The sequence below is a fragment of the Sceloporus occidentalis genome, unplaced genomic scaffold, assembly GCF_023333645.1.
Source record: "Sceloporus occidentalis isolate IW3139 unplaced genomic scaffold, rSceOcc1.0.p SCAF_195, whole genome shotgun sequence".
Lineage (NCBI taxonomy): Eukaryota > Metazoa > Chordata > Lepidosauria > Squamata > Phrynosomatidae > Sceloporus > Sceloporus occidentalis.
This window is the reverse complement of record NW_028317175.1, coordinates 552,006-567,859: the sequence shown is the minus strand read 5'-3', so window position 1 is coordinate 567,859 and position 15,854 is coordinate 552,006. Positions and strand designations below refer to the sequence as shown.

The 15,854-nt window shown below is 37.5% G+C and overlaps 1 protein-coding gene across 1 annotated transcript in view; it reads left to right on the top strand.

Moving 5' to 3' along the window:
• The window catches only part of LOC149278295 (myocardin-related transcription factor B-like), a 32,112-nt gene extending 16,714 nt beyond the window's left edge, over window positions 1-15,398 (top strand). Inside the window, exons 7-15 of the mRNA XM_089502118.1 lie at window positions 266-388; window positions 2,603-2,847; window positions 3,777-3,924; window positions 4,673-5,632; window positions 6,435-6,587; window positions 7,778-7,936; window positions 9,054-9,194; window positions 11,513-11,573; window positions 14,872-15,398. Of these exons, the coding sequence (XP_089358244.1) occupies window positions 266-388; window positions 2,603-2,847; window positions 3,777-3,924; window positions 4,673-5,632; window positions 6,435-6,587; window positions 7,778-7,936; window positions 9,054-9,194; window positions 11,513-11,573; window positions 14,872-15,398 (2,517 nt within the window). The remainder of the gene's footprint in view (window positions 1-265; window positions 389-2,602; window positions 2,848-3,776; window positions 3,925-4,672; window positions 5,633-6,434; window positions 6,588-7,777; window positions 7,937-9,053; window positions 9,195-11,512; window positions 11,574-14,871) is intronic.
• Window positions 15,399-15,854: the final 456 nt, after the last annotated feature.

Here is a 15,854-nt window from a genome sequence, read left to right as displayed (position 1 = left end):
CTGGAGCCATACTGGGGCAAAGTGCTGTATTTGGAGCACTTGCTGTAGAAACCCATTTCTTGTATCTGCCGATTTCTTTTAATACCTGCATTTATCAGGACAGGCATACTGAAATTACACGAGATACACCAATCTGGGTCCTCTAAGTGACTACAAGGGAGGTTGGGGGTCATGGTTATAAAATAATGTGCATAAGTGTGTGTTATTTTTCATCATTATTATTATTGTTGCATTCTCATTGTGAATGTCGCGTTGTTCTTTGCAGTGCCAAACAGTTCACTCGCCTCTCCCGGAGTTCTTTAAACCACCACCAACTCCCGCTCCTGAACTTTGTCTTCGTTCACCGGTTACCACCACATTCCCAAAGCCGGGGCCGACTCTGGTAAAGGTAAATACACAATCACGCCACCGGGCTTCTTGTGTTCACGCTTTGTTTGTAGAGCCGTGTGATGTTGCAGTGTGGAGAACATTTAGTCAGCCAGGCAGGATTGGTTTTTGGAGCCCTCAACAAAAAGGTTTAGTGGGGCCATTACTGACGTGTGTGTGTATGTGTGTGTGTGTGTAACCTGATGCAATACAAAGCTTAACATGTGTTTAAAAGATACATTATAGAGATGGAACATTATAGATGGTAGGACTAGTTGGGGGGTCTTAATCTTCATAGAGCATTGAAGGAGAGTCATTTATTTTTCATGTTATGTAAATATATTATATTACTGGCCCGTTCGTATTAGAGTAGTCGCTGTCAGAGACGCTGTTCTTATTATTTCCTAACAGTAAAATGTTAACAACCCGCGCTCTCTTAGTTGCTGTTGATGGGGGAGATTAACCGTGTATTATCGTCACTATATGAACTGAGGGGGCTTTTTAGCGCTTCCTCTATAGAATCAGTTATAGTCTGGAAAGACCCTCTTAAAAGAATGTATGAGGGTACAATAAATGATATGATTGGATCATCATGGTTGCTTTAACACTTTCATGTGCCTGTAAGGCTTGATCATTTTGCTTTATTGATTTATTTTAAATAAATTGTGAGCAAAGTTGTTCAAAACATCTGTTCGTTAACACAACCCTATCATCGCAATTAATTTATACAGGTTCGCAGCTCACATGTAAATGTAAAGTGTGTGTTTTTTATTATATTAATATGCCACCCCGTGGCGCAGATTACATGACTGTGTAGCATGTTTCAAATTACTGGAAAGCAACATCTCGGCTTGGTTAAAAAGGTCAGGCACTGTGTTAAGCTGTAATTAATGGGTTATGGCGGTGAAAAAACATGCCAAAAAAATGTTGAGCTGTTAAGAGGAGTCGTCACGGCTTTTGCCGTAACGCTGGTTCGTATCGGTGAAAATATAAGTATTGTGCTTGGGTGGTGCATGGGCAGAAGTAAAGAAGTCTAGTAAAGTGGTGATTCTGGAAATAGTTAAGCATTAAAGGATGGGTTTTCAGATGGGGCGAATGGGTTTTATGAATCAAACTGGCTTCTGTATTTTGTCAAATGTATCATTTCCGTGGATATGTAGGCAGCTCTATGATTGCAAATATAATAGAGTAGTTTAACCATGAAAGGCCTCCTCTGCCGTTTATTGTGTTAAACATGATCGTCAGGATCGGTCCTGGAAATGGACGCCACAGCAGTCCTTCATACCTTTTATTATATTTTCGCAAGTAGTTTGGAATGGCTATTGTTATAGACTTGGTGGATGAAGACGTGTCTGCTGAGCTCCATGCTACTTCCTGTGCTTTTGAAAATGTCCTTGAATTTAAATTACAGAGAACAGAAGTAAAAGCTGACTTTGTGCTAGACAGGAAGTAGCAGCATTTCAGCAGAACAAACGTATGATTAGAATGGGAAGTATATATTTATTCTATCCCCAGCATTTTGGATTAAGCAGATAAAAATGTTTAGTCATTAAAACAATAGTGTTTTCTTTTTTGGGGGGAAATTGGATATGTTGGCTCAACTAAACATTGATTATTCCAGATGTATGCCCAGGTGAGCTTGCAAAAAAGCAAGATCTCTTATTTCCAGTTGGCACTGTATTCATGTTAATAGGGAACCTGGTCTTCTAAATGTAAAGAAGCATTACATAAGGATTTATGTTTTGAAGTTATAATTTTTGTTGCTTTTGGTTAAAACGGTAACTGGAATCTATCAGATGGCCTTATAAACTAGAGGTTTGAATCTGGAAATCGGAAGAGGAACCTCACCTTTTTATATTAGCATTAAATGCATACGGGATTGGGCTGAGATAAGGTTGAGCACTTTGTACACCAATAAAGCAAGTCTGGTGTGAAAACAATGAATTTCGTAATAATAAACTGGATTTATTGAGCTAGATTTCACTTCTAAGCTTACATGTGACCTGCAGCATCTGATGGGAACAGAAACCTGTACCTGCCTTAACTATTGTGCCAAACATATGCTTGCCAAAATCATCCATATTCTAAATGGGAACCCATGGACCTTAGTGGAGTACATGCCACCTGTGCGTTTATATTTGTTGGTTTATAAATCTGAGGGTTCTACAAACATTGCTTGGCCATAAATGGAAACCCTTTATATACCTTTTGGGGTTTTTGTCCTCTCTCTAAATAGCAAAGCCAGCCGAAGAGTACAAGCGACAAGCCTCGTAAAAAGTCCAAAGAACCAAAACCACGGGTAAAAAAGTTAAAATACCACCAGTATATACCACCAGACCAGAAAGGAGAGAAGATCGAGCCAGAGATGGACTCCAATTATGCCCGTCTCCTGCAACAACAGCAACTATTCCTTCAGCTGCAGATCCTGAGCCAACAGCAACAACACTACAACTACCATACGATCCTGCCTGCACCGCTCAAGTACGTCATGATTTGTGCTGACTGCAGTCTTTTATGCATTTCTAGAATAGGGTTCACCATCATAAGGCATAGCCAACTTCGAGACATGGAGCTGTGTTTTTTGTGTTTTCCTGGAACATTCTTGTACGAAGATGCAGACACATATCACTGTGTACAGAAATTAAAGGAGTCATAGCTCGCCAATAAAATATGGACACAATAGATACTAATCAAGGGTTAGTTTAGGGTCATGGAAGCCTGGGTGCAGGATATTTGGGCACCTCATGTAAATTTGTGTGGTCAAATGATTAGCTCCAACCTTTTCCTAACCATTCTTTTCAGGTGCATGTTAAATTATACTCCCTCCCCTGTGCTCTTTGACTTCTTAACATAGTTTAATGTTTGTTTGCATGTTTTTTAATTGGAACGGGCTACGGGTAGCAACATCCTATGCCTGTCTAGATTACCTATGGGGTAGGGCCAGTTATGCCACCTTCAGTTTGCATAGAAAAGGACCTCTTTATGGGATGTGGAATGTCGCCTTTTTGTTTATTCATGTGCCATACACATTTAGTTACATACTCTGTTTCCAAAAACATTTTTACAAAAGACATTGAAGGTATTAGTGGTGACTTTCGGCAACATTAAATTAACATTAAATTCTTCAAATATTACGAAATAATTAGAAGAAAAATTGATATTTAGTTTAGACACACATTCCCCTTAGTTACCTTTTACATTAAAACTACTATTGCCGCATAAATATTTAATCAATCTCTCTCTGTACTTAATACCATTTAATTCACAGTAATATTTTTCTCTATTGGTTTGGTTTGACTTAAGTATATATTTCTCTATTTCTAAATACACATTGACATTTGGAGGTTTCCCTTTTATATAATAATATAAATGCTGATTAGTTATGTTGTATTTTTTATTCCATTTTTAAGGTCGCGTAATGACAAGCAAACCAGCAGCAGTGCAATCACCAACAATATGAATAACAGCGTGACCTCAGTTACCCCCATCATGAACAGACAGAACAGTATCCCATTTAAAAAAGCGGGTCCGTTGCCGTCTAACTTGGATGATATGAAGGTGAGATAAGAGTAATAGTTTACCTTCCTATTACTGTTGTGGTTACCGCTTTAAGAAAGCGCAGCATAGAAGCAAATGATCACTCCAGGTATGTTGTTGTTTTTGCTGTTTCTATTGCTTGTGAATAAGCTATATTTAAGAGGAGTAGACTTGGGGTAAAAAAGTTGATATTCTAGGTTTCATTCCCGGTAATTCCTCACCTTGTATTATACTATTATACCTTTTCTTATTTTTTGTAGAAATGTAATGTGTCCCTTTTCATTAGTTGGTTTCTCAGTCCCTGAACCGTTCTTTTTAAAGTTTGTAGATATGTTCTGTTATAATGTTTTAACACTTCAATATTTTAATCTGTAGTTTATATCTTAATCTCTGTTTAGCCAGTTAAAATCAATTTGTAGGCTTTATTCACTTGAAGGGACACTCCAACTATCATATGGACTTTAATGCATATGATATGTGTGTGGTCCCTTTAAATTTTCGCATGGTCCGTTTTGCAAATATATGGGGGGATTCTAGAGAATCCCCCAAATGCATTTGCCCCTTTCCCCTCCCCATTTAAGTGCCCTACAGGCGATGCATTCGGAGATGCATCCTTTCTTTTCCATCTCCCGTTGACATCTTTTCACTGTATGAAAGATAATATATTTTAATATAATATATTTTAATATAAAAATGATACATGATTATTGGAAATAACCAAATACACTCATAGCTTTGTATACTCATTATGTTTAACTGAACTTTGCAGGTTGCAGAACTTAAAATGGAATTGAAGCTGAGAGGTTTACCAGTATCTGGAACAAAAACCGATCTTATTGAGCGTCTGAAACCATATCAGGATTTTAACAACAATGGAGTGGTAACAAACAATATAACTGTGGCCTCCATCACCACTGCTGTCACTAGTACTACAGAAGAGGTTACGACTACATTAAGTAACTCCGTCAGCACAACATCCAGTTTCTCTCCTGATGTTTCTTCCACCACAGCTGGTAGTACCCAAGCACACACGGATGGCATGAACTCTCCATTGCCCATGTCGCCTGCCCCTTCAGAACAATCCAACTTTAGCACAGAAGACACTAATATGACAGACACCTTTGCAGAAATCATGACCATGATGTCACCATCCCAGTTTATGAATACATCCCCCATTAAAGTTGGTGTAAATGAGGAAAGTGGAACTACAGCAAGCATGGATTTAGATTCTGCTGAAAAAGACCGTAAGCTCCAGGAAAAGGAAAAGCAAATTGAAGAGCTGAAGAGAAAGTTAGAACAGGAGCAAAAACTTGTTGAAGTGCTTAAGATGCAGCTGGAGGTGGAGAAACGAGGACAATCTTGTTCTAATCTTATGCTGAATGTGGATCAGAAGAATTTTACTGCTAATATTAAACAAGAGAACAATGTGCTAGACTGTCAGAATTCTAAACCATCAGTTGTAACAAGTGGTCATCTACTGGGACATACGACCGTATCTTCCAGTGGCCCAAGCATCATTGCCAATAATGCTGTAGTCATCAAGCAAGAAGTACCTTTAGCCAAACCTGAGCATCAGAACATTATCCAACAGTTTTATGTTGCCTCTCCGAGGCAGTCTCAAACTGCGGTGATGGCCCAGTCGCAGGCATTGCTAACCACATCAACAGCTCAGATCCTGCTCCCAGTTTCAATCAAAACTACCAATGGGATGCAACTGTCTATGGTTCAGGTGTGTAATGTTATATCAGTCTAAAAACTATGAGCATATAGCGGTAGAACTCCTACTTTTGCATGTCTTACATTGTACAGTTCAGCATCCTTACTACGCATACACAATGAATGTGTGCAGAATCAGAGTTACCTTAGTCCATATAATCATATTCGTGAATCAAAAATGGGAAAAATACATATATGAGCTTGGTTTAATCCAGTGTTCACCAGCAGATATGGAATATAGCGGGTGTCATGTATCAAACACCTCTCTACTCTATATGGGTTGTAGGAAAAGTCTCCTTGACCACATAACATAGAGACCGTAAATAAAACTGAAGCATCCTTTATAACACAGGCCAGCAATGTATTGGTGCCATGCTAACCCCCAAATAGCCTGCCTCTCCAATCTTTGCTCTTAGCTTGTCAGTGCCCCCCAAACAGCTTATCAGTGCAATCTTTGCCCCCAAACAGATTGTGTCACCCTTGCCCCCCTCCGACACACTGTGGCATACATATGTAAGCACACTTACACAAATTGACACATGGAATCACACACTTACTCATACTCTAGCACTCAGGCACACACTCATCCTAACACATACTCCCTCTCACACCACCTGTGCTAACACACACTCAAACCACATACACATTCATCCTTACATACTTATACATAAAACATCCATAATCACACATACACACACACACACACTTATATATACATACTATTATATATTTTAGACTAATTTACTCGTGCATATCTACTGTTTCTTCCACTGATGGAAAATGTTGGTTGATTGTGTGTATTTATGTACATTAAGGCTACAGCAGCTGCACCTAGTCCTGCAAAGACACAGGTCTCTGCAGTTTCGTCAGCTGTCGTCCAGGCTCCAACTGTTCAGAAGCAGCCAGTTTCATTGAAACAAGACATATTTACAACACAGACACTGAACCAAAACCAGCAAACGAGAAAGGTTTGTAATTTGAAAAGCTGGATATACTTGTATTTGTATGTAAAGTGATTTTGAGTAACATAATTTTTGCATAAATCGGCCGTGCTCATTGTTCACATTATAAACAATTTCGTCTTTGAATCTCGCATACACTCCTCCGTTATTTTGGTTTCTGGATATCCTGAATCAGGTAGACTTGGCATCCTGTTGGTAATGGTGAGTAACTCTGGTGTCATGATGATCTTCTGGGTTGCCATCCTTTCTTTTTTGTTTTGTTTTGATTTTTTTTTTATTCAAACAGATAAAAAATATGTATTTTTTCATTTAAAATATAGCTATTATTTATAAATATCCAAATATACTTTCCGTGGAAAGGTTAACCTGGAATATGTTGACATTTTTCATTTTTGGCAAGCTTTATGTGTAGATAAAACCATGTGCTTTGTGAAGCTACGCTTAGTCCCTCTATAATGTATATTTTAGGGTGCAACGATTGCAAATTAAAACGGCCACCACCACAACATTCTTAGTATTCATTCAGTGAAGTATTGGAGGTTCCTGAAATGGGTAATAATTCTTAAAGATGGGCTAAACCCAATGATGCTTTCCATACGGTCTTATATTCTGGTTTAACATTAACAACTTGCCAGAAGGAAACATACACATTATTTTGTGAGTAAGGCTTTCAGGTGTGTTTACACCTGTATGTATTGTCATACAATTACATATAATAGTGGAAAAATCACTGTAAATGTCCAGTCTAATTTATGGCCAGTTAAATTTATACACTTGCATAACACACAAGAGATCCTGATATTTAATCTTGTGGGCGACTGTGTTATCTGCTACACCTCTTGACAGAAAAGAAGGAACTGTAAATCAGAATACTAACAAGCCCTTCAGGTCCCACAGAAACAGCCACCTCCAGAGTGCTGTAATGTAATAATTTGGCCAGTAGAGGGCGATGGTGTATTTAACTTTGCATTGATCATTGGAATTCAAAGTATATTTCGTTTTTTAAATGAGAATATTGTGTGTGTGTGTAATTGTTGCACTACATGTAATGGTTACATTATTTTTATGTTTGTGTTTGATTCACATAATGAATACACAGACCTATACATACATGAGAATATTATATATATGTGTAAAAATCTAATGTTATCCCTCTATGTATATATGTGAAATTGTTCCTGATCTATGTTTCACAGGTTTGCCATCCTGCTACATCAAACAATATTTTTTCCTACCCACAAACCCCAGTCACTGCTGCTCCCCAACCATTCAGCAACGCTGCATCACCTAGTTCCCAGCAACCAAGAACGAAGCAGTCTGCCCCAGTGCAGAATGGACCCGCTGCTTTGCCGGAGGTCAGACTTTTTTTCTTGTAAAATAGTATTGTATTGCCTGGAGTCCTAGAAAGGGCTATACGGCATTCATGACTTTACTGTAAATATCTTGTCTTTTTTATACTAATAGCCAAGCCTGAATGTTAGCATATACATTAAAGACAAATACCTGCATGTCTGAAGATTACTTGCCTTTGAGGTATTTGGAGGCCCTAGGCCAATACAATTTTACTGGGCCCCATCTATAATATAGGAAGTAAAAATAATAATAATTATATAATAGACAATATTTCTGACAACAAATGTAATTTTTTTTTTTTTATAAAACTAAATTACATAGATGTTACTTTAAAGGATTCTGTATCGCTTTTATACAAGCGTCCTTTGGTCAACCTGTAACGGGCCCCTGGGTCCCTGGGATCTGCTTATAGCACCAGCACCCCATCTCTCGGGGTGTTGAGGCACATCGATTGCAATGTTTATTAAATATTTTTTGCAATGTCTTTCTTTCTGCTGAGTGTGTGTTATATTTCAATACTTTTCTTTATTTTCCGTTCTTTTTTTTCAATTTAAAGCATGAAACATTTGTTAAGGAAAACATTACAACAAAATTTATTAGAGAGCAAGGCTCTATCCCTTGCTGGCAATTTGGTGGTTTAGAGAAGCTACATTAACGTTAAAGGGCAGCCAGATTCCATATTTTCTAAGGATTTATTGTAAAAGAAATGTTTTTTTTTCCCTTTGGAAATGATTAGGAATGCTTTGTTTCCTGAAGGGGATTTAGTTGTCATTGGCCATTTGTGTGCAAATACCAGGCATTGTTCCATATAACGGCAGGGCCTTATGTAAAAGTAACAACACGCCGGGAGGCATAGGCTGGGATGGGCCAGATACCAAATTAACTAATACAGTATATGTTTTATATGTTTTGTAGACAGGCCGGGGGCTATACAGAAACCCACTTGTTAAACTGTATTTTTACTCCATGTTACATTATTTGAACCAAGAGAACCAAAGATAAGCCAAAAAAATATTTTCCTGTCGATGTTATTTGATGGCGTTGCGTTGCACTTATAGTGAACACACAAAACCGTAACCAACAAACTGTGCACCAAAAACACTCTTTTTCTCTTTTCAGCAGTCCAACGCGTCCTCCCCTCCCCAAACATATATTGTACGGCAACCATTGTTCAACAACTCCACAACCAAAGCTAAAGATCCTCCGCGGTATGAAGAGGCCATAAAACAAGCCCGTAACATCCAGGGATCCAATAGCGAGGTGGGTTTTACTTTCCACATTATAGAGTATTTTTGTAAATGAGGGGTTTTAATGGTGCCACGATGGAAACAAATTATGCATTTATTTTTTTTTTATAATTGCCAAATGGGATCCTTGTGCGTGCGCTCATTCATACTAATGTTCTGTTCCACCAAGTAGATACTGTGGTCATATCCTCACCAAGGAATAAGCATGGATGCCGTAGAATGTTGCGCCAGTTATTTTCTATTAAGTCATTGTGACAGAAATGGGAGTGTTGCAGTCAGGGGGTAAGATTAGCATCCCTGCAACTAAAACACACACATAACAACACAGGTTTACACATATACACACACTATCCCTCTCCTTCCCTTCCCTTGCACCACTAACACTAGTTTCACCCCTGATGCTGGCTCATGCTAGTAGCATACACTAGCACCCACACTGACACAAGATACTTACACACATACTCATGCTAACACCATACACAAACACCAAATGCTAACACACGCCCATTCCAAACACAAGCACATGCACACTCATGCCAACATTATATACTAACATACATACACACCCTTAACTCCATATGCCGACGCAGACATTTTGACTGCATATACTCACACACGCTAATACCATATGCTCAAACACAACTATGCTCACAAATACACATGCGTACAACATCTACTAAGTATTGCACACTCTACCACCATACAGTAACACTCCGCTGACGAGCCAGACTGAGCCAGCTGTACCAGCCATCAGGTGATAGGTGCTTTGGAGAGTAAATATTTACGGGTGCTTGTACACACAAGACCTTGCTCAACAAAATGGAATGGGTCCATCCACTTAACTTGTGAGAGCATATATTATAAAGGGTACGATAGATTTATGAGAATACTGCTTAGGACCTTACTAGGATTAGGACTGTTGTCATTGCTTGTAACCGTCTATTATGTTATATGGACACTTATTATTTAATGCTTTATTTCCCTTATGTAAAGATTTCAGAAGCATGTCTTCAGAATATAGTGGTTTCTAGACTATTTTAATCAATTACTTTCCACCTTGGGTTGTTTTTTTTTTTAATGATGAAATTCAAACATTTATATCATAGAATCAGTGAGGAGCGTGTATGACAGTGACCCTGAATAGCAAATAAGCAGGATGAGTTTGTAAATGCAGTTTCCGCTATTTCTATAAGTAGTATTGTGACTTTTAAGGCTGAAGAACATAGTGATTCACTCATACCAAGCATAGAGTCTGAGGTCCTAGAAAAGGGGAGGAACAGGGATTTGCAACTAAAAGTAACCTATTAAAGACACTTTTAATATTTGTAAAATGAGTCTTTTGTATCTTACAGAAGCTTAAGCTAACTGCCTGATCAGCGACAGAGAAATCTTTTCTGTTATTAGACTAAAAAAGGAGGAAATTTTAGTGAAGCAAACAGCTTAATAAAATAGTTTTCATAGCCCCTACATGTAGTAACGTTGGCATTTAAACACACTGAGTGCCAGTGGGATGGAGAAACTTAAAAAAAAAAAAAAAAAAAAAAAAAGTTGATTTACAGACCACGAACATGCCAGAGCAAATACTAGCTCTCTTTGCGGTAACATGACTGTGAATTTCCAAGATGCTCAAAAAGCCACCAAGAGCAGCGGGATGATGTCCACCATCCTGTTGTTAGCTCTATATAACCATTTATTTGGCTGGGGGCCTGTGTGGTCTATAAAAGGAAAGCAGTCATAAACACTTAAAGCCTAGCCTGGCGTAGCGGCAGTACACACTAGGTCTTGTTAAGTGTTAGATCATTCGAGTCAGTGCTATTCTGTAAAGCTACTAGGTGAAGTCTGCCTTTGCCTTCACACAGAGATTCCCAACAGGGCAGAATGTGGCTTTCGCTCTGAAGAGCTTCAGAAAGATAGCCCACCAGCATCTGTGTGGTTTATCTTGGCTGATGGTCTTCAAAAATGTGTGAAAGGACGATATTTCAAGGAAAACACAAGTATTTACCACCATATTTTATAAATGGAAATGCACAGGTTTCTTTTTTTTTGTTTTGTTTTAAGATTTACACAATCTATCAATGTAACTGTAAGCGCAGTTCTCGACCTCTCTGCCATTCTTCTCTAGTAGCTCTACATTTTCTTTGTCTATCATAGTGCTTTAGAGCTGTTAAAATATAAATCAATTTTACATACATAGTATTTTTGTATTTCATTTATCAAGCAATGACTTAACTCTGTTAAATATAAAGCTGGTCATCATCAGCAGGTTATGAGCAGCGGTACTATTGTCTGTGCCAAATCTTCTATAAGGTAATTGTTTTTACATCTCTTTAGGTTCCCAATGCACACAGCCAGCAGATGGATGATCTGTTTGATATCCTAATTAAAAGTGGAGGTAAGATTTGTTTTTGTTTGTTTTTCCTTTGTGACTTAAGGAATATTTCACATTTATTATTGTGATCATCTTTAATTTCTTTTGTGAATAGGCATGAAATACACAGCTTTTTATATAAATGAACTCCTTAATTAAGATCAGGGATACCTTGTGCTTTTCGTTGTTTGCTCAGTATATTTATTTTGGTGGTATTTAAAGGGAGACTATATTGCCCCAGTCAGCAGCATCCACAATGAATATATGTTAAAGCATGTTTGATATAAACAACAAAAGCTTACCTATTGCAAAGTATTCTTCCTCTGCACCCCTTGTAGCTGCTAGAAGGACTCCCTGAAATCAGTGGGGGTGCTTTCTGTGCTAGGACATGGGGGGGGGGGGGTCTTATTAGACTCCCTGGAAACCTCACATGAGCCAGCAACTGAACCTAAACTTAATGCCATTATCTATACCTATATTTTATATTGTCCCCACACTGGCTGTTGGTAAATCCACCAAAGTTACTTAGCTCAAAATTGTGCTGTGTCATAACCTGCAGACTTTCAGAGACAACTCTTTCACTTTTTATTTATACCAATTTCACTTGAATTACTTGTATTTGAGACTATATAATGTAAATGGTGCAGTTATCAGATAATGTTACGGTAGTAATAAGCCACTCTCTGGATGAATGTGCACAGCATCTCTCATCCCACCGTTACATTCTGATTTTCTAGCTGATCTCAGTCGGATCTTTTTTTCACCGATACTTTGAGTTTATTCTCAAACAATAAATGAACTTTTGCTTGAACTGCGTTTGTGCAGAGCTGACTATTCCTTACTATGCAGTGAAGAAAATGCATAGTGAAAGCCTGGAACCTTTACTTCTCTGCAATCATTCTCATGAAGTAACATTGTTGATAGGAGAATGACAGACTTATGTTACAGGCATTTGGCCGCTGACTAGGAGTCCAAAGCCAAATTTAAATAAACAACAGCTGAAGGAAAATTAAACCATGAATTGAGTAGGCAAGCGCAGCCTTCTCTCCTATGTATAAACCCGATCATTATAACTCTCTTGTTAACCCTTTTCTTTATTTTTAGAGGCCTACAACATATTTTATGCACCTTAACTCTAGTTTATAGTAGAGTAAATAAAAAAAGTATTTGCCTCAGAAGGTCTAATGTGGGATTTCTGACTTTCCTTTTTACTTTAAAGATAAAAATGTTTTGTTTGTTTTTTAAAAAGGTTTAATACACATGTGAACAGGAATGTTATACTTATTTTAATCAGATTTTCTAAATCGGTAATATTTATTTTTCTACGACTAGGACATGTTAACCCCTTAAGGACAATGGGTGGTCCGTAAACCCATTAAAAACAATGCATTTTGAGCCCGTGCATGTACGGGCTTTGTCCTTTTAGGTTTAACCCCTTAATGACAGTGTCAGTTTACAGTTTGTATGATAAAAACAGTTCATTCCTCTAAAATTACAATATTTGGTGAATACCTACATTGAGTTCTGGTTTGGACATGACAATACGATGCATTAAAAAAAATGACACAGGCTACACCACTACCTATGATAAACATTACAAAACCAATAAATGAATATGCAAAGCTACAATGCCGAGAATAACCTTAACCTGTATAAAAGGTTTATAAAATATTTTGTAAAGAAACCGAAGCTTTACAGGTGTTACTGTCCAGGTGTGGCTGGAGCAACTGTTGCCTAGCTTTATATCCAGCATCACCAGAAATAATGCAATGATCGGCTAAAGTTTGCCATCTGTTAATAAAAAATATTTTATGAAATTTTGATTAAAATCATTCATAAAAAAACACGTAAGACCTGCATCAAGAACACCCATCAGAATACTTGGTAGGGAAAGTACAGGCTGATTAGTTTTATGGCAGATGGTCAGGGCTCTGTTTCATTTTGCTGTCAAAGAATAATGACGTTAATGACAGTGTTAAGATTTAAACATTTCATAGCTGGCTGCCGAGTTTGAGTTTCAACCACATCCTTTAGTATTACATGTTTTTGACTTTCAAAATAAAGTCACGGAGAAAATAACCACAGCTAAAGAGAAATGATCAAACTTCAAACACTTGTAACTGTAAAATGTAATAAATATCAGACATCGAGACAGCATTACCATAATAAATACGTGATCTAAGAGGTGCGCAAAACAGCTTCATTGAGTCAAGCTTTATTGAAACATTTTTCCGTTATATTTAATTTTTTGCAAAGATGGCGGCTCATTTAGGAGAACGAGAGTTGACTCTAAATGTTGTCGTCTTTTTATTATCGATGTTATCGTGTTGTGCTCATTTGGCCATTAGAAGAGGTAAACAAGATGATTCCCTCCTTCCAAATGTCCATCAACCATAGAAGTTATACAGCTCCACTCGCTGGCAAAAACCCAATTAGGATTCAAGAGACATTCTTTAAAGATTATATATATATATATATATATATAACAGATCATCTTTAATGAAAAAGTAAGAGGCAAATGTCTCTTGAATCCTTTTGCCACTATATATATAGATAGATAGATAGATAAAGTGGCAAACATGTGTTTTACTTTGTCATAAATTCCTTTATAATTAAAAATAATGTAATTCATATAAGTTATTCATGAAATGCAATACTGTAGAACCTATTACTATGTGTTTGGAACCTTAATGAGCATTTAAAATGCCTTCTATACATATGCTTTTTAAGAATGCATTGATTATGTTTATTATCTTTCTTGCCACTGTGCAAAGACCTTGTATTTGGCTTACATGGGTTTACCTTATATTTGGTGCCATATTTGTTTTTTTTTCTGTAAAGTAAGGAAAGATTTTGCAGAACATTTCAAAGATGTTTGCAGGAAATCTAAAAAACATGGTGACTTTGGTAACTTTCCAGGTTGCTTTAAATTAAATTATGTGAAATGGGAAATAGGAAATGGGCACAAATTAGGCCAACAGGTACATTGGTTTACGTTTTATATTTAACTCAGATTTGTCAAGTCAGCTGTGGAAGGAGTTTTGTCAGCTTAGTAGAAACCAGTAGAATACCTGCTTCCTTGTAACAATGTTTAATTTTTAGAGTGCAGGTTTGATTCTGATGCATTGCATGCATTGGCTAATGAAAACTCCAGTCTTAACATAAAAAATCTATATTGTTTATGTTGCCTGTCATTGAAAAACTACCAGACTGGTGACTGTGTATGAGACATACAAGACATAAAGACAGGAATTCACTAATTAACGGTCAATTTATTAGTAATATTGATGTTTTACATGTTTGAATATTCTTTGTTATTCAGAAATCTCCCCGCTGATAAAAGAAGAACCTTCTCCTATATCAAAGCGGAGACCCGTTACTGCCAATGTTACCACCATGCCGGTGAACACTGCTGTGTCAAGGCCACCGCCGCAGGTACACGTAGCGCCGCCTCTGTGTTTGGAACCAACATATAGCTTGTCGGTAAGCTTAGAAAGTCAATTAGAAGCATTTTTGGATGGAACATTACCAGCAGGAAACAACATTCCTCATCTGGAAAGCCAAGGTGATGACAGAGATACTTTTTCTCTAATTGATGACCTAAACAATGATCTCCTTCAACACCATAGCATACTGGATCAGGACTCTACACCCATGGATACCACTGAAACACCCTTTACAGCAACCAGTTGCTTATCGCTAGATATTCATGACACAAGTCTGGACAACATGGAATGGCTGGATATCACTATGCCCAACTCTGCATCTTCTCTTACCCCTCTAAGCTCTACTCTCCCAAGTATGTTTTCAACTGACTTTTTGGACTCTAATGATTTGCAGTGGGAGTAAGCTTTGACAATGGAGCTTCATTATAATAACCTAGGCTGGAAGTATGGTTGTAATTTAACTAATTACACCATAGAACATAAAAGAGATAGGTCTGCAGCTATTTCACTGCATTGGATTTCCAAATCTTTGGGCTCCTGGAGAGAGACACTACATTGTATATCAAAACAGGTAACTGATGACATGTTAGAAATCAGGAAAATGAAATGACAGATCATCTAAAAAAGTGAATGGGCAACGGGATTAGTGAGTGTATTATTTGTACAGACAATTTGGAGAATACCTGTTCTGAAATATAGGGAAGGGAATAGACCTTTTTAAGTTTTTATTTTTTTTCGTTTTTTGTACATTTTTTTGACAAAACTGCACTTGACTGTTCCTGTGAACAGGCTGAGCCAATGTGCATTCTGCAATTCATGACAAACATCGCTGACTGGTTCAGTGTAGACTTAAACTTGG